This window comes from Muntiacus reevesi, chromosome 2 (genome assembly GCF_963930625.1).
Source record: "Muntiacus reevesi chromosome 2, mMunRee1.1, whole genome shotgun sequence".
In the NCBI taxonomy this organism is placed as follows: Eukaryota; Metazoa; Chordata; class Mammalia; order Artiodactyla; family Cervidae; genus Muntiacus; species Muntiacus reevesi.
In genome coordinates, this window is record NC_089250.1 from 122,855,967 (window position 1) to 122,880,562 (window position 24,596).

Sequence of the window (24,596 nt, forward strand, 5' to 3'; positions counted from 1 at the left end):
CTATTATGATTATAGAGAAAGTAAAGTAGAGCCTTTTTGAACGCACATAGTTAGGAATTTGGCAGAAAGCACTGGACAACAGCAGATAGTAATAACATAAACATACCTATTTGCTAATTCAGGAGTAATAAAACATTTTATTTTAAGTGAATATAAGAACTTTTTATGTTCTAAGTGTTTCTCAGCTGTACTTGTAACCAAAGGATACCACATTCATATAACTTTGTGACAAGGTGTTTTACAAATACACAGGACAACTATATGGCTGTTATGCTTTTAATGAATGGAGGGAGGTACAAAATGCATCAATGCAAAAGAATGGTTTACATACTCATTAGCATAGTGATTAATGTTAATTTAGGGATACACAATGTGTTAAACCTCAACTACAAAGTTTCCTGCAACCTAAGATAATGGAAAAGCTCCTTAAGTTTTTACCCACCACCTTTAAAGTTCTAAATGGTGTCTGGAAGAACTGTAATAGGCTCCTTTCAGCTGTGGTAACGAACTCTAGTGAAGCTGTATGGCAATGACACTGGGACTGTGAAGTTTCCCCAGAAGGGCTTTCTAGATTACCACATCACAAACTTTAAAGGTATTTCCAGTAACAGGCAAGTTGAGTGGCTTAATAGTTTAAAAGTGGAAAGCAGCTAAGATGTCTCATTTTAGAGAATTTTAAAACCTGGTTATAAATACCATCTCTCTCCTACAGAGAAACTTTTTTAAAGCACGGATATAACTTTAAGGATACTAAGGAAACATCGATAGTTTTCATAAAGCTTCAATAAACACCCCAAGGCACAAGTGTTCAAAACTTCCTATTCCCTAAAATGTCACTGCATTATACTTTTATTAGAGGTATAGCTTTGCTATGCTTGCAGTGAGCGGACGTTTAATTTATGCCTAGTTAAAAGCACCAGGTGTCAAGTTCAGCTTCCATTTACACAGGATGCACCAATAACACTTAGGAAGTGAATAGTTCAAGTACTACATTTCCAACATACTTTGCTTTTTGATTAGTCAGCACTGGGGGCTCTGCTGCCTGTAGTTCTTCAGAATATTTTGGAAGAGGCTAGAACTACTCTTGAGTATAGGCTTCAAGCAATATGGAGCCCTTCTGAAAGAGATGTTCTTCTTTCATAACAACATTTAGAGAAGGAAATACAGACAGTCTTGCAAAATCTGAATGTCTTTCAAAAGAAGAAAAATAATGTAGAATCTGGCACCTAAGCTAAAATGTTTTGTGACAAATGTCAAAAATTGCCAAGACTCAATGTGTTTTGGTAAGAAAAAAACACTATATTGGCAAGGTTAATGATATACAATACAATAGTATATTAATTAAATAGAAGAATTCATTAATGGAAGAAAACCCACGATAAGGGAAGCATCCAAAGACTGCCAATCAAAAGCTCAGGTAATTTTACTCGCTTTAGAATACATCAACACACTTTGATTATAGAACTATTTCATTTTTAAAACTACAGTGTTTTAATGTACTTCTAATAACAACCCAATCTAAGGAGCCATGGAGGCTTATGAGAAAGACCTACCCACTAAGATGCATTTCTAGCGTAGGGGTGAAATTAATACTTCTGTAAGAAGGAACCTGAATCACCTCAGCATCAACAAATCGCCTTTTTCTTTTACACAGTAATTCATAATTTGATGACTAATTTCTCTTCACTAGTTCAAAACTGGGGAGGAAAGGAACTACATCAGACCCAGAGACAATGATTTCGCAAGCCACAGTCACTCAGCTCATGGATTTGTGATAATCTGCAGAAAATTTGCTTGACTAGTACTTGATTCCTTCACATCTGTAAAGAAAAGTTCACATAAAAAGTCACTTCAATGTAAGATTAAAAGCAAATGTCTTCCCACTTTAAAGCTCTCATTTCTCAATAAGCTATTAGAAACCACACAGGCTCCAAAAATTCTGACAGCGACATCATCTGGAAAGGTCACTTTCAAGTATGTCCTAGTGATTTCATGGAGCAAGTTCAAGTGAAACGAAGTTTCTATGATCTCTCTTTTCCCACCTCACCTAATACTCACCTAATACACAAACCATTAACCGAAATACAGTTCGGTGAGCAAACTGAATTCATATATAAGACAAATCATAAGCAGCTAAAATTGTAATATTTACACTAGTGGCATATACCAACCTGTAGAGGAGTTCGATACAACCACTTTTCTTTATCAACTTTAAGCTGCATACAGGCAAAGAGATCACAAACTGCTGGGAGGCCATAACGGTCTGGGGGAAAGTTGTGTTCCTCCTGTAGGGGCGAATTAAGTAATACTTCCTGCAACAAGACAAAGGGTGGGTTGCTATATGACAAGTGGGAGGCATGATACCAACAATTCATCTTCCAAACAGTCTAATGTCTATAAAGAATGATGTGAATTCTAGTAACAGAGCAAAAGTGACAACTATTTTCTCTACCCCTAATCTTTCCCATAAATTGCAATAAAATAGGCCAGATGGGGATTTGGGGCATAGAAAATGCACACAAACTTCAGTATGAATAATCATAAATGTTCTGTTGCTAACATGGCACAAAAATTAATACTTAAGCCATATTTAACAGTTAAGATAGTTACGGGTCTGGTCTATTTGCAAGGTTTGAGATTAAGAAAATAAAAATCTATTGAATATACTTCAAATGGTGCTTTTTTAATATCTTGGCTCACCTTGGCCTTCTTTCGAAGTAGCCACTTGTCCTCTCCTGAGGCTAACTGGCTAAGATTTCCTGTCTTCTTTCCTGGCAAGACCCAGTCAGCTGTGTTAAAGGGACACCAGGCACTGGGCAAGGGGCTTGTAAGCTTTTGTTTGCTACCCCTGTCCTCTATAAGAGGCACTTCCTTGTTGGGACATCCTTCTTTGTGTGAGGGGGTCATGAGCCACTCTGACAAGGGGCTGTTCCTGATGACTTGGAAGGAATCAGCAATTCTAGAAGAAGCCACTGCCTTTGGTGCCTTAGCTTGTTCTGCTGCCTCTCTTCTGGATGGAGAGAGCCACATGTTCTTTACAAACAGCGAATCTTTATGTTTCTCAGGTTCAGGTTTTGGTTCCACAGGCATACCATTTTTATCCTTTCCTTCTTTCTTCAGAAGCCATTTACACAGAGCTTCCTTCTCACAATTTTCATCACATACACACTCTGCAAAACTTGTACAGGGCTCATTGGCTTTGCAGACCTCCTCTACTTTATATGGGTCTTGATGGTTCTGGGCAAGCCAATCCTCAGCAGTTAGGCTGGGAGCGGACAAGGGTTTCTTGGCCTCCAAGTGGTCGTTCAGGCATTTCAGATTGCCCAGGTTCTCAATCTCCACACCTTTGGGTTGGTTACCCTGACAATTGGTACAGGAATCAGACTTGACAAGCCAATCATTCACATTGTAGGACTCCTGGAACACCTGGAACAAGAGCTTAAATTTCTCACTGGTGGTTTCACAGCCGCCATTCTCAGGCTTCTCAAGCTTATGGGATTCCTGGGGAGTTACCAGCCAGTCAGAGAGATCCATCTCATCTTGATCAAGAGGCTCTAGATCTCCAACCTTTTCAATTTCAATGGAGTAAGAACTGGTAGTAGAATAGCTGTTAGACTTTTGGTAACTTGGTTTTTCAGAAACTTCTTGTTGCTGACTGTTTTGGAGCCAGTTTTCCAAACCCTTTAGGTTGCCCCAGACTTTATTCAAGAAACTGCAGGCTCTAGCAGATGTCTACACAAGAAATACACATTATTACTTTGCTAGAATATTATGACTGCCTTGAAATTCAATAATAAAAGCTCTACTTATATTTATCACACTACAAAATGTTTTTAAGTATACGTAGCCAAAAGACATGGGATTTCTCTGAGATATTAAAATATATAACTATATTAAAACTTAAATTTCTGCAGTTAAAAAGGCAAACTAGAAGAAAGCATTTATAGCATATCTTGTAGAAAAGAGAGAAGTAGTTTTGACATGTGCATTTATGAGTAAAGAAGGCAAAAATGAGCCATAGATATTATTAGAGAAGTCATCAAAGTTGGCTAATAAACATAAAAAATACTCAATCTCCTTAGTAACCTAAGAAACTCAAAAAGTAAAATTATTCTTTTGTGTTTAATTCAGAGAAAGAAACTTGTAAATGACTACCACTGTTAGAGATGTTTAGTGAAGAAGGTAAATAAACTGGTATGGACTTTCTGGAAACCCAAATCGACAGTATGTGTTGAAAGCCTTAAAGGATCTGCAGAACTATAGGAACACAATTTCTAAGAATTCGTTCCTAAAGAACTAATCAAGAATGCATATAAATAATTATCTCCTGAACATGCAAAAGAAATTTATTTATATTCAGAAAAACTGAAGTTTATAGCCAATCAATGAAATACTATATACTATGAGTGATTTTATGGAAGAAATTAAATGACAGAAATATATTCATGCAAGTATATGTATGCATAAACAAAATGCTACAGTGGTAGTTTCTGCATGTGGGATTACGAGCGTGTATTTCTTTATATAGTTTTTTCCTAAGCTTTTAATCTACAGTGCAGAGTTGTCACTATTGTAATAAAATATTATTTTTAAAATATATGTTTCCCAGACTAGAACTAAAAACCAAAGACATACTATCAGTTAATAACTAACCCTATCTCAGAAACAATAAAGGCAGCAACACACCTGACTATTCTCCAAGGTCTGCTTTTGGTTGAGCCAGTCCTGGAGATTGGTGCTGGGTAGGTATGGAGCCTGGTGACCAACGGCAGGTTTACTTCCAAGGAGCCATTCACTGAGAGGGACAGCTGTGGTGCTGGATGCTGACTTCTGCTAATCACATAATACTTTGCTGCTTAACAAGGCAATGTCAAATGCAGAAGAAACTTTGCCAGAAAAACAGGAGACCCAAGCTCTTTAATCTTGGTTCGGTGCTGACCTTGCACAAGTCAAACGATTTCCCTAAGCGTCCATTCTCACAATTACAAAACAAAGAGTACAGCTGGAAATCAGCTTCTCAACCCAAAACTTTTCAAAACATTTAGGACCCTATATTCACACTTCTCACACTGCCTTCAGAAGTAAGTGATAAACAGAAGGATCCCTAAGGGAACCAATCCAATCACAGAGCTAATGATAATTTCTTATGAACTAATTGATAACAATTACTTTCTTACTGAACATCTCTAAAACCTCTAAATTTCTGACATTCAGTCTCAAGGGAAGTATAAACTCATTTATTACCACTGGTGCCTTTTTACAAATAAATGATAGCCAAAAAAAAAAAAAAAAAAAGTGATATAATCAAAACCCTAAAGAAATATAAGCCAAATAATAACTCAGTTACCAGAAACAAAATGACACTTTACCTGCTCTGGCAATGGGATATAGCCTCTCTTCTCTAAGAAGGACCCAATATTTGATGAACTAGCATGAGCCATCAGGTGCTCAGGAATTTGCTATAAGATAAAAAGCAAATTAGTTGTGTTTACTAATGTTATGCTTTCATACCAAAAAAGTGAACTTGTAATCCCTAAATTTCAAAAGTACTAAGCAAAGTGTTACAGTTCACTAGAATAAATATTCTTCACACTAAATTCAGTGACCTAGAAGTAGTTACAAAATCTGAGAATTCTCTATCTACTACATAACTATCTTCACAGAAGAAACCTTTGCCAGAACCAACAGTATTACAACTACTAACGAGACCCAGATGAGACGGTATTTGACTCTTATAGACCATTCAACCCATAAATTTCTTAAGAGATAAGTCAAAAGTATTTAAAGAGGTACAAAGATGAATTCCAGAGATAACCAATCAGTCAATAATACATTCCAAGCACTACCAGCCTAATGCTCTATAAATTCAATCAGAACATTAAGTATCTAAAGCTTACCAAATTCTCAACAAAGTCCCTTTGCCTAGTGAAAATGTGCTATTTTTAAGACCATCTGTCTGGCCACAGACCTGAGAAGCTCACTATGAACCTTCTGAGATGAACATTACTTACAATGGTCTTGAGAGACCCAAATGTGGTGATTGCCTGGCGCAGGGCAGTTATGTCAGCTTCAAAAAGTAAAGCAGTTGAATCTTCAGGTTTGAGGGTCAGATTGCCCAATCTGGAGAAAAAAGTAAACAAAATCTGGCTATTTTAAAGAAATATCTATTTCAAATTCATCCAAAATAAAAACCAAATTGTGAGTTATTTGAAGTTTGGTTGAGTAACTCAACCAAGGATAGATGACTTAACCATGTACCGCCAAGTATGATATTAAATATTTAAAGCAGGATGATATTATCAAACAAACATTAAGTTTAACACCAAGTTAAATCCAAGTCATGCAAAGAGTTTCAAAGTGACTTTTTAATACACCAAAGTCAAAGAGCCAAAATCAAAACACACAAAAAGGGTCTTTACCTCTCCAGGCAAGCTGAGACTTGATTGGCTAGGTCTTTGTTTTGGGTGCACTCCAGCTGATGAATAAGACAATTGAACTGGCCCAGTAACTAGAAGAAAATTGAAATCACAGAGCCACAATGATCCGAAAAGTACCAAGTGTTTCCAAGTTAACAAATAGCAAATAACACTTGAGATTAGATTTTTATCTGATTTGTATTAATGCTTCATTACAGAAAAAACAGTCTCTGGAAACCAGAAACCATATTACGGCCTTGCAGTCATCTTACCCAGTAGAGCTGTTGGGCCTGCTGCTGAAGTGTCTCCTCTTTCAGCTGATAGATGAGGTCCACCTGTTCATAGAGCCACACCTCACGGCTTCGAAGGCATTCCAGGTGGCGACTTATGCAGCTGTGAATCTGGGCTTTGACCTAGGAAACGTAAATATGTCAGCGTCACCAAAGAACAGTGTTTCCCACAGAATGGTAAGGTTCTTGAATTTCTGGGGGTCACAAATCCTTCTGATTATCCAATGATGACATGTATGGAGTACCTCCCCAGAAAAATGCATACACTTAAAATTTTGCCTGTAATTTCAGGGTTGAATGTTCCAAAGCCCACCCATCGAACAATCAAAGCCCCGTGGACCCAGTTTAAGATTTTCAGCCATAAAAGCATCTTTAAACTCTAAAACCCTCAATACCCCTCCTTCTAAGAGGATAAGGTTTATTTTGGGTGTCCTAAAGAAGTAAAAAGAAAATACAAGGATATGTCATGTAATACTGATTCCCCTATGTTTTCCACATAATTTAAAAACCTATAGTTTTACAAATTCATCAGTGGAATAAGACAAGACTGTAACTAGCTAGCCCTTATCTCTTTTCTCACCCTACGAATAAGCAACACATTTACAGCAGACCAATTTCGTGAAGAGATGAACCACTACGTGTCAACAGCCAGAGGACTATTAGGGTAGACAGTTTACGTAAAATTATTAACTAACTGTTTCTGGAAGTACAAACAGTGATGCAAAAGAGGGATAAATACAAAAATCCTATGGAAGAAAATCTGAATGGCTGTATTATTTATGATTTATCCATGAGAATTACCCATGAGAATCCACATAAGGAACTATATTTCAAAACACCTTTTCAGGTACAGTAAAATAGTATTTCAGTCACGTAATACTTGGTCTACCAATTCACCAACAGAATGCTGTTAGGCCAATAGAAGGAACAGATTTCATCTTGGCCTGCTCTTAACAACTAACTCATTTACAGAATCATGCCATGCCAATACCAAATTAAAGACAGCAGGGGATGTGGAAATGCCATCCTTTGTGCACCAGGAACACAACCGACCAGTTCAATGGCTGAGCTCATTCATTTTGCTACTTTTTAGGTGATGGCAGTGCTTGGCACAGGCACCACAGACAGGAGCAATCAAAAATGCAGGCTAAACTGAACTCTGTAAGGTGGTACAAGAATTTCTAGATTCTTCTAACATCTGCTCCATTTCCCCTTTGGAATCAAAAGCACCAACATTTCAGGCGGATAATGCAAGGCATGGGATAAAAACTTTTTGGTTTGGAGAAGCCAATCCCTTGGCTATGCTCTAACTAGACCTGTACTAAGAGTTCAGACAAAGGAAAAGAAAAGCATACATCACACCTCTCGCAAGTTATCTTTAATTTGCTGCTCAGCCCGGAGAACTCCACCAATAGCAAGCTCCAAGTCCCTCCGTGCATCACAACACCTCAAAAGGGGTTCTCTATTAGTGGAGCAGCCACTCTGGTCCTGTGAGGTACTCATTCTGCACCTTGTTCCTTTAAAAAAAAAAAAATCCAAATTACACTATAATTACAACCAAACATCTTGCAATCATTCCCCCAACCAACTCCCAGTTACTATTCATGACTATTTAACATTACTTCCAACATAGGACCTGGCACATAGCATACCCTAAATATATATAACCTGTCTATTCGCCGCACCAAACCCCCCTCCCCTGACCATGACTGTCATCCTTCCCTATCTATCCTGGATAAATCTAAAATCAGAGATAGTTTCTAAATACTGAGAAAAAGAAGGTCGTGATCACAGTAGCCCAGCATGGATTCACTAGGCCCTGTGAATGCATGGGCTTAGATGGATTCCAAGTAATTTTTTTTACTTAGAATCCAAAGTTACTTCTTTCTTGGGTAGTTTTACTAAACTGGCCCGTCAAGTCAATGCTGTAGACATGATATATTTGGACAACAGTAAGACCTGTGACAAGGTTGTATACTACCTTTGTGGACAAAGTAAACATGGGCAAAACAGGACAACTAAATTGAATCATAAAATTATGTTTTACAAAGTACTCAAAAGATAATGGATTAAAACCAGGCTGTTAAGTTTTTAGAGGTATGCCCCTGTTTTCCCCAATTACTCAACAGTTGCCTCTAATTGCCTGGATGAAAACAGAGAAGACATTAAAGCTGGAGATAACATGGGGCTATGACAAAAACAGATTTCAAGACAAGCTCTACAGAGCTGTTAAATCTTGTAAAGCAAAATGCAGCTTTTGTTTTTACTTGAATGAGGGAGGCCAAAATGGAAATGTTTTTCAAAGAATGGAGATTTTTTTTTTAATTTATTTTTTATTGAAGGACAATTGCTTTACAGAACTTTTTCTGTCAAACCTCAACATTAATCAGCCACAGGTATACATATATCCCCTCCCTTTTGAACCTCCCTCCCATCTCCCTCCCCATTCCACCCCTCTAGCTTGATACAGAGCCCCTGTTTGAGTTTCCTGAGCCACACAGCAAATTGCCAGTTGGCTATCTATTTTACATACGGTAATGTAAGTTTCCATGTTACTCCTCCCATACATGTCACCCCTCCTCCCCTCTCCCCACGTCCATAAGTGTATTCTCTATGTCTGTTTCTCCATTGTTGCCCCTGTAAATAGATTCTTCAGAACCATTTTTCTAGATTTCCGTATACATGCATTAGGATATGGTATTTATAAAAGAATGGAGATTTTTAATTGAAAGCAAGCTTTATATGCGTTAGCAGTACACTGGATCTCAAGGAAAAAATTACTTACTATATGACTATATTTACCGAAAGCATAGCATTTGCCACAGGACTAATCTGTTCCACGTTTATTAGACTAATTTTGAAATTTCTCTCTGAATAACAAACTTCAGAAACAGGCACTTAGGAAAAAAAAAGGGGGGGGGGGGGCCTCAAAACCATGAAAAATTTCTCCAGGAAGAGAGGCTGTTTAGTCTAGATAAGAGAAGTCTCTGGGACAACAAGATTACTATTCTGGAATATGTGGAGACCTGTTAAATAAAATTAGCCTTGTTCAGAATGACCCAAAAGGAGTAGAGAAGGACTAATAGCAGATATCTGAGGCAACCCATAAAAGAACTTTCCTAACAATCCTGAAGGAAACGACCTTCGCAGAGAAGCCAGCCAGCTCTCAGGTGAGCAGCAGCCTACCCGGTGCAGAGTCCTGCAAACGGCTGACGCTCCTGTGAGACGCAAGAACTCTGGCCTCCCCTGCATCTTCAAGCGCAAGTTTAGCGCCAGGTGGTTGGTTAGCTAGAACCTGAGAAGGGCCAAATGCAGCGAGATTCCCCATCCTCAGAAACAAGGCAACGGGAGGAAGAAATTCAGTAGGCTCACTTCTGACCACCTCAGCAAAAGAAATTCACATTCACGAACTAGATTTACTAAAAATAACAGAAAGATTCAGGAAATTTTCTAACTTCCCCCTGCTATTTTGTTGCCACAGTCTGGTTCCCTATAATCATCTCTGAAAATGGAAGGGCTTCATTAACTGGATTCGACAGGAATCCCCTTGGAGATTTTTTTACCCCTTAAAACACTAGCTGTAGCTACTTTGCTGCTTTCATTTTTGCACTGTAAGCGGCCCTGTTTTAAACACACCCATTAGTGTACACTCAGAGCACACAGTAGGAACCTGCCAAATGTGGGTAAAATGCTGGCTCCTATTCGGGAGCAGAATGTCACCTCATTACCACAAGCTGCTTTACTTTGCACGTAAGTTACATGCAAAGCATATTCAGCTTTCAAATATACTAAACAACTTTCACCTTTGCCTAATTTCCCACTCTTAGTTCCTTACCATTTATGTAGAATGCCACAATGTCTAGCACAGTGTAAATTTTAAGCAATAACATTAAAATGTTGCTTCACAATGTTAAAAAACCCCATAGCTCTAGATCATGTGGGAAACAAATTCAAATGCATAACAATGTAGAAAAGTAGGCCTTCTCAAAGCAATCACAAATACTACACCCCGCCTAACAAGAATTGAATATGGCAAAAATACACAAATTGGATTTTCGCCTTATTAGCTATGTATACAAATTAGGATGAGATTTAAAAGTTACAAAACTGATTCTTTGCCACATATTTACCCACCTTCTTTTCAAAATAAAATGAGCATTATCCTTCAAAGCAGTCACCTGGTTAGAGTAAGAGTCTTTAAAAACCTGTTTCAAAAAAAAAACCTGTTTCATTCTCTTACACCCAACCCGGAGATGTCTGTCCCTTTGCTGCCCTTGGCTCTGACCCTCCTTCTTCCTGTGGAGCAGTCACGGGGTAGTCAGCTTCCATAGCCTAGATCCCAAGAAAGAAGCTGTGCAAAGGTTTGTCTTCTTGTACTGCAGTGAGGAGGAAACCCTCAGAGCTGAAATCAAGAACTCTACCACACAGGTCAATTCAAACCACAGTAAGGTGAAGCCAGAGCTAGATTCCTTAACTGTCACATTCAAAGACACTTGTGTGAGTTATCTTAAGTCCATATGGTCAATTTCAACAATTTATTTCTTTCAGGTTGGAGAGCCAGTGTAGCAAGTGTGATGTTGAAGAGATTATTCTGAGGCTTGAGAAACCAGAATTCCAGTTACATCTGCAACCTTGAGACCCATGAGCTAGTTACTTAACCTCTCTGGACCACAATTTCCTCTAGAAAAATGGAGACAACAGTAGCTATTAATACAAAGTGCTGCAATAAAGATAAACTGAGATAATATCTGCCTATAGGCGCTTAACCCAAGCCACGTACTTTTTAACCTTTGGTTGCTTCTGTAATTAGGCTTAGCTGAGTTAATAGGGACCTTCAGAATCTCTACCTTTGGACTGTAGAAAGAAGCACTGAAACTAGAAAAGGCTCTCAAGTGACAATGCTCTGACTCAGAATCAATTAGCCATTAATTAATGCTATGACCTTGAACCGTGTGCCCTTTTTGAACCTAATGCTCTAATTAACAAGTGCAGATAACAATATCTACCTCAGAGACTTAGCGGTCAGGGTGTGGTACTTGTTTAATCAACATAGCTCTCCACCTACTCGCTCACTATATAGCAAAGCTGTTTTTATGGCAAAAACTCAGTGGTCTAAACCCTCTAGTATATTAATATACCAAGTATACACACACTTCTCTGCCCTACTACCTTCAAAAGAGGATTGACTTTAAAAAAAAAAAAAAGTATTGCCTTAAATGTGTGGGGTGTTTTTGTTTGAGACAAGTTAAAAGTTTAAGTGCTTTCCAAAATGTCCCTGCCTCTAGGATTTCTGTTCGAGGTTTTGGGGAAGGAGAGAGATCATGGGAGAAATACACACATTCCTCATATAAATAAAGTTCCAGGAAAAACATAGAGCTTTCCTCAAAGTAGGCTCCACCACTCGGACGGCCCACTAGGCCCTTCTGCTGCCAGAGGAACCCCCAAACCCTTCTCCCTCAAGATTCCGTCAAGGGCTGCCTTTGTGGCTCAACTGGTAAAGAATCTGCCCGCAATGTGGGAGACCTGGGTTCGATCCCTGGGTTGGGAAGCTCCCCTGGAGAAGAGAAAGTCTACCCACTCCAGTATTCTGGCCTGGAGAATGCCATGGACTGTATAGTCCGTGGGGTCGCAGAGAGTCAGAGACAACTGAGCAACTTTCATTTTCTTTCCTCGAAGAGTTCCACAAACTATATATGCCATATTTGCACAATACTCTGCACAAATCTAGTTATGAAATCCAAAGGACAGGGAACAATAATTGAGCAACTAAACCGCAAATGAAGCTAAGTGCTTGTCACATGGTTTAACCATAAAATTTCCAAAGAGTTATAACCCTCTTGTGACCAATACTAAACACAATTTAAAATTAGAAAGACCTTAGGCATCTCTGTGGTAGACTACTCTCACTACACTGATGATGCCACAAAGACCCAGAGTGTTTAAATGACCTATCTAAAGGGTCACCACAGCCGTAACATGAAGATTTGGGTTTAGAACTAGGGTTCCTAGGGTCAAGTCCTGAATTTTCTCCTGACCAGTTTGTTCTTCCTTAGTGCATCACCCATATATTCTTTTTATTTGCCAACAGGAGGTTAAAATCAACATTCCAATGGGTTACTACTGGAACACCTTCCATTAAGACTCTCAGTCCATTCATAATCCTCAAAAAAACCAATTTTTCATAACCTTCTTCCTTAGATAATGCTAACAAAAATAAACAGCATGTCATGACAGGCTCAGAATAACCAAAACACTTCCAAGTATTAAAGACAGGAGCAAGAGCCCTGAGATCTTACCTCACATCTTATCACAACCACTCTGCATCCTCTGTCTAAAAGAAGGTTTGTATCATTTCTAACTGCATCTTCCAGGTCTCACTGGCTCCTTCCCAAATTGCTCTCCTCTCCAAAAAAGATGTCAATTTTTCACTTATATTCCTAGCATCTAAATCATTGCTAAAAGACCCATAAGGTACTTATTATATTCTATGAATTACTAAATTAGAATACTAATGGTTCATTTGGTTATCTCTGCTGAGACAACATATATCAGAATATATGTACAAATTTTCAAGAAAAAAATTTACACTAATAGTCCACGTGCAATTTTACCCTGACACATTTCTTAATGGGTTCTTTCTTCCGTCAGTTTTTAAAGCTAAAGGTTAAAAAAAAAATAAATAAAAAAAAAATAAAAAAATAAAGCTAAAAGTTTGTTTTTTTAGTATCACAAATCATTAACTCAAAGGTTATATATACGTCTCGCATCCTAGCCCACAGTTTCTGAAATTCAGGATTAATCTCCGTTAATTTTTTAAAGCATGTAAGTAAAGGTTAACGCCTGAAGAAACGCACAAAATAAGAGAATTACAAATTCACGACAACATATTTTAAGATCGTTTAACACTTCAGACTTTACTGCACTCAGATCTTTCCACCTTTATACATGTAACTATAAGCAACCAATCCCAGCACATCAACTTTCCGAAGCAAAAACTGAAAACGAACCACAATATTAGTCATTACCATCTAATGCTAAGTACGGCGTTTCTAGTTCAAAAGCAACAGTGACACATGCGACCTTCCAGGCTCCCCAACACTTTCTAGGAGCACAGTTGCCCAAAAAAGCCTGCGTCTGTTCCTCCCGGGAAGCCGCAGCCTCGCGTTCACTCTGTTTCAGAGCAGGTACCGGTACCGATCAGTACGCATGCGCACAGCAGGGCCCATTCCCGGCCCACCCAGGGAAGCCCATCCAGAGGGCTCCCGCTGCGGCCCTGGGCTGCCGGACATACCTCCTCTCAAGCTAGGCCCCGGCGCGCGAGCTGCCCAGCAAGCAAGACGCTGCTTTATCAGGGACCGGGGTGAGAAAGGTCCCTGGGCCCACAGACAGCGCCCCGCCCCGCCAGAGCCTGGCAGCGCCCCACGGGCGGGCGGGAGCGCGCACGTCGGTCGCGGGGCGGGGCCGGAGGCTCCGCCCACTCGGGAGGCCCCCTGGGTCCCCTCTGCTGCCCGAGGAGGCCCCACCCCTGCCCCACCCCGTCTCCCACAAGACTCTCGGTTCCGAGTCGCTTGGGCGCCACCGCCACCGGCCACTCCGGGCGAAGCCAGCCGGCAGAGCCTCGAGAGACACCAGGAGGCTCCTCTCCAGCCTTTCCGCGGCCCACCTGCTCCTGCGTTTAGCCTCTGCGTCCACCCTGATCCACACCCCAAATCGTCAAGACGTCTTTAAGGATTTTGCTGCTAATCACTACAAAGAAATAACAAACGTGGGTCAGTAAGGTTTCCGAAGTTGTTATTAGAATGTTCTGGCAGTAGTTCGTGACTCCCTCTGAGATCACCACTGTCAGCCTAAAGTTCAGGTCTCGGCTTTTGTTTCAGGCTCTGACATTTCCTCACATCTGTGACATACCTCTACCTGTACCCCGGTGTCCCTCTGTCTCTCACACACACTCCCACATGGCCTCAGTCCACTTCTGTATTTAATGCTCATAGATGCTTTTCATTCAACAAATTGACTGAGCACCAACCAGATGCCAAGCTCTATTCTAGGTGCTGGGAATACAGTAGTGAAATAAAAGCCCTACCTGGAGAGTCACTAATACGGAGTAGTTGAGAGAATGAACTCTGGAGCTACACCATTTGGGTACAAAACCTGGCTCTGTCATTTAGATGCTCTGTAACCTCAGGCAAGTCACTTAACCAATCTATGCCTCAGTTTCCCCATCTGTAAAATGAGGACAATAATAATGGGTCAACTCAATGAGAATTCTATGAATTGGTATATAAAAAGTGTTTAGATGAACATTGGGGTACACGTGTCTCTTTCAGGTCTGGTTTCCTCGGTGTGTATGCCCAGGAGTGGGATTGCTGGATCATATGGCAGTTCTATTTCCAGTTTTTTAAGAAATCTCCACACTGTTCTCCATAGTGGCTGTACTAGTGTGCATTCCCCCAACAGTGTAAGAGGGTTCCCTTTTCTCCACAGCCTCTCCAACATTTATTGCTTGTAGACTTTTGGATAGCAGCCATTCTGACTGGCGTGTAAACCTCATTGAGGTTTTGATTTGCATTTCTCTGATAATGAGTGATGTTGAGCATCTTTTCATGTGTTTGTTAGCCATCTGTATGTCGTCTTTGGAGAAATGTCTGTTTAGATCTTTGGCCCATTTTTTGATTGGGTCATTTATTTTTCTGGAATTGAGCTGCAGGAGTTGCTTGTATATTTTTGAGATTAATCCTTTGTCTGTTGCTTCATTTGCTATTATTTTCTCCCATTCTGAAGGCTGTCTTTTCACCTTGCTTATAGTTTCCTTTGTTGTGCAAAAGCTTTTAAGTTTCATTAGGTTCCATTTATTTATTTTTGCTTTTATTTCCAATATTCTGGGAGGTGGGTCATAGAGCATCTTGCTGTGATTTATGTCGGAGAGTGTTTTGCCTATATTCTCCTCTAGGAGTTTTATAGTTTCTGTTCTTACATTTAGATCTTTAATCCATTTTGAGTTTATTTTTGTGTATGATGTTAGAAAGTGTTCTAGTTTCATTCTTTTACAAATGATTGACCAGTTTTCCCAGCACCACTGTTTATAATAGCCAGGACATGGAAGCAACCTAGATGCCCATCAGCAGACGAATGGATAAAGAAGCTGTGGTACATATACACTATGGAATATTACTCAGCCATTAAAAAGAATTCATCTGAATCAGTTCTAATGAGATGGATGAAACTGGAGCCCATTATACAGAGTGAAGTAAGCCAGAAAGATAAACACCAATACAGTATACTAACACATATATGTGAAATTTAAAAAGATGGTAATGATAACCCTATATGCAAAACAGAAAAAGAGACACAGATGTACAGAACAGACTTTTAGACTCTGTGGGAGAAGGCGAGGGTGGGATGTTCTGAGAGAACAGCATTGAAACAAGTATACTATCAAGGGTGAAACAGACCACCAGCCCAGGTTGGATGCATGAGACAAGTGCCCGGGGCTGGTGTGCTGGGAAGACCCAGAGGGATGGGATGGAGAGGGAGGCAGGAGGGGGGATCGGGATGGGGAACACATGTAAATCCATGGCTGATTCATGTCAATGTATGGCAAAAACCACTACAATATTGTAAAGTAATTAGCCTCCAACTAATAAAAACAAATGGAAAAAAATAAAGAGAGAAAAAAAATGTTTAGGACAGTACCTGGCACATATTAAGTGCTTCCTGTCTGATGATTGTAATGCTCATGGTACTCTAGTTTGATGTCCTTTTCTCTGAAGATAATCCTTATAGTCTGCATATCCAATCAGGTCGAAGACAAAATTCTATACAGCCTTGTCACACCTTTTAAATCAATTATTTTTACTGTAAAATATGAATTCTCATCAGGCTGCATAACTTATATGCAGGGTATATCACACAAAATGCCAGGGTGGATGAAGCACAAGCTGGAATCAAGATTGCCAGGAGAAATAACAATAACCTCAGATATGCAGATAACACCACCCTTATGGCAGAAAGTGTAGAGGAACTAAAGAGCCTCTTGATGAAAGTGAAAGAGGAGAGTGAAAAAGCTGGCTTAAAACTCAACATTCAAAAAGAAAAAAACAAACTCAACATTCAAAAAATAAAAAAACAACATTCAGAAAAAAAAAAAAACACTCAACATTCAAAAAACTAAGACCATGACATCCGGTTCCATCATTTCATGGCAAATAGATGAGGAAACAATGGAAACAGTGACAGACTTTATTTTCCTGGGCTCCAAAATCACTGCAGATGGTGACTGCAGCCATGAAATTAAAAGACACTTGCTCCTTGGAAGAAAAGCTATGACCAACCTAGACAGCATATTAAAAAGCAGAGACATTACTTTGCCAACAAAAGTCTGTCTAGTCAAAGCTATGGTTTTTCCAGTAGTCATGTATGGATGTGAGAGTTGGACTATAAAGAAAGCTGAGTGCCAAAGAATTGATGCTTTTGAACTGTAGTGTTGGAGAAGACTCTTGAGATTCCCTTGGACTGCAAGGAGATCCAACCAGTCCATCCTAAAGGAAATCAGTCCTGAGTATTCATTGGAAGGACTGATGCTGAAGCTGCAACTCCAATACTTTGGCCACCTGATGTGAAGAACTAACTCACTGGAAAAGACCCTGATGCTGGGAAAGATTGAAGGCAGGAGGAGAAGGGGATGACAGAGGATGAGATGGTTGGATGGCATCACTGACTCAACGGACATGAGTCTGAGCAAGCTCCAGGAGTTGGTGACGGACAGGGAAGCCTGGCGTGCTGCAGTCCATGGGGTTGCAAAGAGTCAGACACGACTGAGTAACTGAACTGACTGACTCATCTATGCACATGAAGTCAGTTTCATAACAGTGAAGAGTGAAGTGAAGCCACTTGACAAAAAGCAAAGGCCAGTGAACACTGAAGACTATCAACCTCAATTAAGTATCCCTCAGATTTCAGATGAACAGAATCTATGGACATGCCTGCTTCATCTTTGATGCACACAGTTTCTGGGGTCCCATGTCAGTCATTCACTACCAAAATTAGTGAGAAAACAATTTCTCTCTTAATTCAAAATATCTTCACTGGATAGCATATTTTGTGAAGATACAAATAAAGCTAGACATACCTCTGAATGATTAAAGTTAAAATTTGATAGCCCTTTGTACTTTAAGTCAACAGCTAGAAAGAAGCAATTCTCTGTATTTTACAGCAATTCTCTGTAAAAATATGACTAATGTCAAGAACTTTCATCTCTCTTACATGCCCCTAAAAATAGTTACAATATGAATACCATAGGAAATTTGTTGACCACCACCTACATAACCAGTGGTCTCTATGCCCTGTCTACCAGATCCTGACCAATGCCTGCTCTCCTTCACTTGAACTGAGCTACACAGTTACTGAGAGTCAGTGTTATTCTGTTTATGACAGCTTTAATTGTTACTATAATGAAGTGACTAAAGAGCATACAAATGCAAAGACTGGAGAGAGAAAAAAAATCATAAAAATGTAAACAAATTCCACATTCAGACTTTGCAGGTAGCTTTTTACTTCCTTAAGCTTTGTTATTTGCCCTTGCATATTTATGAAATGTTTAGGTTCTAAAGGGGAAAAAGTCATAAGACATTTTACCTCTCTTCTGTTTCAAGATGTCTTCGCTGTCTCCCAACAAGAGAACCATCTGTTTCCTAGTAGATTAGTAGATCATCTCATTTAAAGAGCATAAACTACAACTGTCCAGTGGTTTCCCACCTGCCTACAGGATAAAGTCCAAATTTCTCTAATAAAGTTCTGAGTCTTCTGACTTCAGCCTGACTTCAGGAGAGTCAGCCTGACTCTCCTGCTGTCTCCCCAGAGCAGCCCTCACACCGTGATCTTCTGGACAGCAGTTTCTTATGCATAGACCTGGCTGGTTTATCTTGTCCAGTCTGGCTCTCCTAGCGCTCTCTGCCAGCAATGCCAGATCCCTCCCTTCTCCCCACCTGTCTGCTTTTCTGACTATACTTAAGTCAGAGAAGCATAGTCACCACTATTAAGCCTTTTCTGACCAAGCATCCCATTTCGCAATAGTCTTAAGCTATAGAGGCTTCCCTGGTGGCTCAGATAGTAAAGAATCCGCCTGCCATGCAGGAGACCCAGGTTCAATCTCTGGGTCGGGAAGATCCCCTGGAGAAGGGAATGGCAACCCACTCCAGTATTCCTGCCTGGAGAATTCCATGGACAGAGGAGTCCATGGGGTCGCAAAGAGTCAGACATGAGTCAATGATTAACATACACAATAGAGTTAGCTGCTGCCTCCTCTGGGCTAAGTGTAATATGTATAAGTTTCCAGTATGACACCTATAACACATGTTATCCTTACTGTTACATGTCTGCCTCCTTAGTCTGAGAGGTCCCTGAGAGAAGGGACCATGTATTGTTGGCTTGGTATCAGTATCATGGCGTTACCAAGCCCCCTTCATATTCCATGTGCTCTATTGAACTGACCTAAAGAGAATGGTGTCCCTGGAGTTGTGCAGTGCTGTAACCCTCAACTCAACAGAGGCTTAATACATATTTAGTAAAGGGATGGATGACTAAATGAGAAATGAATGCTCAGTTTCAGACCAGCCACAGTAAGTATGGTATAGTTCTGCTTTAAACTTAAGTAGTCACCTTGATGTCCCATTCAGAAAGGTTTTTCAGAAGTGGAACTGTTTCTATCATAACTGTTACTTTCCGTTTTCTTTCAAACAAGACAAAACTAGCAAGGATACTGCTACTGAAACTATGATTTCAGGCTAGGCTCTGATATAAAATGCCTTTCCTAATGCCAGAACCATCAAAGTCCAACTATACAGATTCACAAGCACTAGCTGATATGTGAGTTAAAGGTGAAACAGTAACTGTGTTTACAGCCATCTCTGGATTTTTTTTTCTCTGATTTTACAGTACCACAGAAATTCCAGCCTATATCACAGAAGTTTCGTAAGCTTTCAGAACTAGGGCTGTACCCTATCTTCAACTGGAAACTTCTTGCCATAATATAGGAAAAGATGTTATTTATCTATCATCACAGTAATAATATAATTTATCCCTAATTTTATATGGTAAACATCTTGTGGTTTTCCTGACAGAAACAAGCAAATGATAAAATATTTTCCCTCCTCTGAAGCCTAGAGGTCTAGAAATAATGCCAAACTAAAACTCAGAATATCCCCAAGATCATTTTCTTATGAAATCTGTAATTGTTCAAGTATTAAAAGACTTAACTTCCTGTGTATGACCAACTGACAAGCAAAAACTTTTTAACCTATTTTGCCAGTTATTCACTCCTTCACTGAACCAAACTGTCATGTTTCTAGAGGACTCAAGACGATGCTAGCTGAAAGGAATATTTAGTCCCAAACATACACTCAGCCTGAAAACAGAATATCTTGGTTTCACTGCATAATCAAGCCAAGTAAAATCAGGGATGACAAGAGAATCAGGGATGGCTAAGAGAGTCAGAATGAAGCATTCATGCCAGAAATTTGTTGTTGTTGTTTTAAAGGGACCCTCAAGATAACCTTTTGTTGACTTGCCAGTGAATATTTAATTCAAAGGGTAAGGATGACATGCCAGGATTTCAGGTAATGGTAGACTAGGTGGGAAGTTCACAAATTATGACTGTAATGTTAGGATTTAGCAAGCAAAGAATACAAGCTGAGAAGGACCATATGGCTGCTTCTCTAACTGACAAGCAGAGAAACACTACTAAAACAATTCACCAGAGCAGAAGTGGTCAACCTGGCCCCCTTATCAGCTCAGGCCATCTGCATTGCTTGCATCTTCTATGTGCAACAATGTGTTTAGACATACCTATATTGAAAACAAAGCCAAAATAAAAACTGATAGAAATTTTAAGTGGGCCAAAGTCAGCAAAAAGAGGAGTAAAACTGCCACAGCAATCTATAGTTCCTTCTGAATTTAACCCCGTACATACATACTGGTTGGTCCCTTGTAACAATCACTTAAGACTTGCAAGTTAACTAGTACATATACAGAGACACTGAATTCACTGATTTCAGTCACACTCAGAAAATGCTCTCTGATCTAGCAGCACATGCCACTGTGTATCCCTCATAGAAACACATCTTGGTTCTCTGAGACTTGGTATACTTTTTTGGAAAGAGTCAAAGATTAATACATGCAATCATTAATATGTGTATGGTATACATGTATTGTAATACATTATTACAAAGTAACACATTAATACATGTAATTAATATATGATAAAGCATGCAGAATAGTCTCGGATTACTTCTGATAAGAGAATGGGTATACTAATAAAGGAAGACATTTTTTTGTAGTTCATCAGTTAAATAAGTCACCCTCATCTGTCTCCAGGATTCCTGCAGAAACCTCATTACCTCTGCCCACTTCTCCCCTCCTCTTAGCCCACTCATCCCTGCCACTATGGCCTTTTTGCTGCTCTGCCAGCATACCAGGAATGCCTCAGGGCACTTGCATTTTCCTCCAGATATCTGTGCCTGCTCCTCTTCCTAGTGTCATCTTCCTTATTATCCTATATAAAATAAGTCTTCCTTCCACACACTTCCCCTTAATATATTTTAACATTATTTCCATAGTATTTATCACAGTCTGACACAGAGAAACCATTTATTTTCTGATCCCACTTCAGAAAACAACAGTAGAAGGTACATTCCCCACAGACAGAGGCTATCTTTTTGTTCACTGTTACACAGAGGTGCTCAGTAAATAGTTGCTGGAGGAATGGATTCAGTAACTATTTAATATATCTATGAAGCAAGACTTTTTTTTAACACATCATCTCATTTAGTCCTCACAAAACTTTAAGGTACCTACATATTACAAATACAATTTTTAAAACAGGGAAACTAAGGCTTGACAAGGTTAGATGTATTACCTATAGTCACAGGCTTCCAAGTAAAAGAACTAAGATTTAATCCAAGATCTGAGCCTGTGTTCTCCAACCACACAAAGGATGGTGAAGGGATCATTTAAATGTTAAGATTTTACTGTTATTTTTCTTACTCATTCTACAAATATTTACTGTCTAAGCTGACATATACTGTGATAGTCCCTAGGGACACAATGGCAAACTTGGCATCTAGAGGAAAATTTATGCCACTGAGTCACCAAAAACTAAGAAAATAAGAAAACTTTGAAATCAGAGACTGAGATTTAGAAGTTCAGCACTCGCAACAATGACTGCTCTGAATGCCTTCAAGTATGCTAACTTACTCTGGGAAGGAAATTATCATAAAATTCTAGCCAAGAAGCTAGTGGGGGAGGAATCTGTATCAGAATCACCTGTGCAGTGTTATGAAACCCCTACAGAGGCTTCTGAGATTCTGGCACAGCTAAACTGACTTTAAGTAAAATGGCAGTGGGATAGGGAGTCGTATCTAATTCTAAAATAAGATATCTCCTTCCTCTTAGAGAATTACATCTTCCTTTCTCTACATGGCTCACCATGCTTGTCCACTTTTAAAATACCTATTTGCCCAAAATAAGGTAATTGGAGAAGTTAATTTTAACACAAAACACATTATCATAAAACTTGAGGATTTTCCCTAAGGACCCAAGAACAATAGAAAAGGAGGGAGAAATAAAATGTAAGATATGTTACCCTGCTAGACTTTACATATATCATCTCACTTAACAAATCTGCAAACTAGCAAACCTTCAAAGAGCAAAGCAAGTGACTTGCCTCAAGGTACATGCACCACACTCCCAACTCCACTGTAGCATTTGAGTGAGTCTTCCTCAAAGACTCTGAGGTTCTTTAAAGTTCAGAAGTGTCACACTAGTACCCCTGTGCAGAAATGAGTCAACTATGATTACCTGCCCCAACCCCATCCAGAAGTAACTCAATAGTCCCTACAAATATACGTCCATATCACCAACTGGGTAGTGGAAACAGTTGTGGTACAAGGAACCTTACCCTGATTAGAAAACAACACAAAACAGTATGGCGAAAAAAGCTCTGCCTCTGGGGTCAAGTATTACTCTCCGCCTTCTGCCATTCTTGATCTCACCATCCCATGTTATACCACGTGGCACTTAAGCCTATTGACACGACTGTTGTTCCTGCTCCAATTATTTAGTTCCATGAAAATAAGGACTATGCCCATATTTTTTTTCAGTGTCATATCCTCAACACCCTGAACATACAGGTGTTGAATTAAATAACTGTTGGTGGAGTGAACCAATGGACTAACAAGCGTCGCTTTTCTCATATGTAAAAAGGAGATAAGGGCGCTACCTCTCAGGGTTTCGGAGAGAATTACAAGCACTTTAGCGTAAATTACGCTGGGTTGGCGGGTAGAGGGCCGAAAAAAATGACGGTCTGTCTGTTTCCGCCCAACAGGCTAGGAATGTATATACTCTGGGACCGTTCGGGAAAACAGGCCCCTCCTCGCTCCAAGAGACTTAGGCGAGAGCGAGCAAAAACTTGGAGCTGTCACACGCGGGGCTGGGGGGGGAGGCGGAAGGGCAGGCTGGCGTTGGTGGTTCCCGGGCCAAGTGTGTCCAAGGACGAAGAGAGGAGGACAGGCTGGGCAGGAAGAAAGAGGTGACCCCTCAGGCCGAGAATCAAGGGTCAGAGATAGGAGGGCAAGCCCAGGCCGGAGGGCAGGTAGAAGGTCGCCTCTGGGCAGGCAAGCCTAGGCAGAAGCTGGCCTCCAAAAGCAGGCCCAGACAAGCCCGGGTCGGGCCGGAAAACGGCCGCGGCGCCCCAGACCCTCCCGTGGCGTGAGAACGGAAGGAGGACCGCCCGCCCTCCCGCCCCGCTGGCCACTTCGGTTCTTACCACCTCCGAGTATCGCTCCGGACGTTCAGAAGAGACCTTCGCCAAGCCGCCGCCAGACACACGCCAAGAGCCCAAAGGTAGAGTTCTCGCGAGAACACAACCTTCCTCCCACGCCTCATACCACACGTTTGACAGTCTCGCGAGATCTCAAGTCCGGGTCAGCCCAAGGTTCTCGCCTGCCCTCCAGAGGGATCAGAGGGACGGTGCACAAGTTTTCCTGCGCCCCTGATCAGTCTTTTTGCCAGTTTAATAGATAAGGTTAAATGAAAGAAACGTTTGCTGAAGGCGAGTTCTGAAAGGAGGACTATCCTAAGTGATTTTCTCATACCAGATGTCCTCACAGGGTACATATTATTTAGCTTTAACGCACAGATGCAAAATTAAATGTCAGAAGACACAAAAGGACAAAAATTGGTTCCATTTACATGAGATACCTACAGAAAAGTAGAATAATGGATTGCTAGACTTGGGGAGGGGGAATTATTTTCATGAATACAAAGTTTCAGTTTAGATAATGGAAAATTCTGGATATGCGGTGTGACGATGATTGCACAGCCATGTCAATGTGCTTAATACCACACAACTGTACCCCAAAATGGCCAAAATGGTAAATTTTAAGTTATGTGTATTTTGCCACAATTTTTAAAAATTCAATAAATAAATGTCAGAGCCCTATTCCAAACTACACTATCTGACTGCAAAGCATTTGTTTGTACCATATCACACACCACACAATTTTCTACACTCCACATTGCATCACTCTGTTTGCACCACCACCACACACCTCCCCTCACAATTTGACATTTTCCACACTGGAATTTTATTTGTTTGTTTGTTTATTACCAGATGTTAAAATAAGGATCTTTATCTTGGTTTTGAAGAAGTCCCCAATACTATTAATAGCTGCTAACCTGCTCCTCAGATTTCCCAGAAAGATGGAAAGCCATCTGGGTAGGATTTGCAAAGGAAATGATTTTGATAGAGCTTTATGCAACTCACCCAAGAATGATAAGGGGCAAGGCTATCTCAGCAGAAGGCAACAGGAAACAAATGCAGAAGCTAAAAGGGCTA

At 40.1% G+C, this 24,596-nt stretch overlaps 1 protein-coding gene across 8 annotated transcripts; it reads right to left on the bottom strand.

Moving 5' to 3' along the window:
* Window positions 1–262: 262 nt before the first annotated feature.
* Window positions 263–23,657, bottom strand: NCOA4 (nuclear receptor coactivator 4). 8 transcript variants are annotated; one of them, XM_065922780.1, is made up of 10 exons: window positions 23,526–23,657; window positions 8,069–8,223; window positions 6,689–6,829; window positions 6,420–6,508; window positions 6,012–6,120; window positions 5,370–5,459; window positions 4,687–4,830; window positions 2,701–3,732; window positions 2,172–2,312; window positions 263–1,820 (listed from the first exon to the last, which is right to left on the bottom strand). In XM_065922780.1, exons 2-10 carry the CDS (start codon window positions 8,207–8,209, stop codon window positions 1,815–1,817), a joined length of 1,893 nt encoding a protein of 630 aa, XP_065778852.1. In that variant the 5' UTR covers window positions 8,210–8,223; window positions 23,526–23,657; the 3' UTR covers window positions 263–1,814. The 8 variants fall into 8 exon arrangements, with proteins under 8 accessions (XP_065778852.1, XP_065778846.1, XP_065778851.1 ...); XM_065922774.1 differs by having other exon boundaries at window positions 4,687–4,833; XM_065922779.1 differs by having other exon boundaries at window positions 4,687–4,833; window positions 23,529–23,547.
* Window positions 23,658–24,596: the final 939 nt, after the last annotated feature.

Excerpts from the sequence above, each read along its gene's own strand:
- NCOA4 (XM_065922774.1), bottom strand. The coding sequence starts at position 8,209 with ATGAGTACCTCACAGGACCAGAGTGGCTGCTCCACTAATAGAGAACCC. Across the intron at positions 6,509-6,688 it reads AGGCCCAACAGCTCTACTGG|TTACTGGGCCAGTTCAATTG; the intron begins GTAAGATGACTG and ends ATTTTCTTCTAG. Across the intron at positions 3,733-4,686 it reads AGACCTTGGAGAATAGTCAG|ACATCTGCTAGAGCCTGCAG; the intron begins GTGTGTTGCTGC and ends TTTCTTGTGTAG.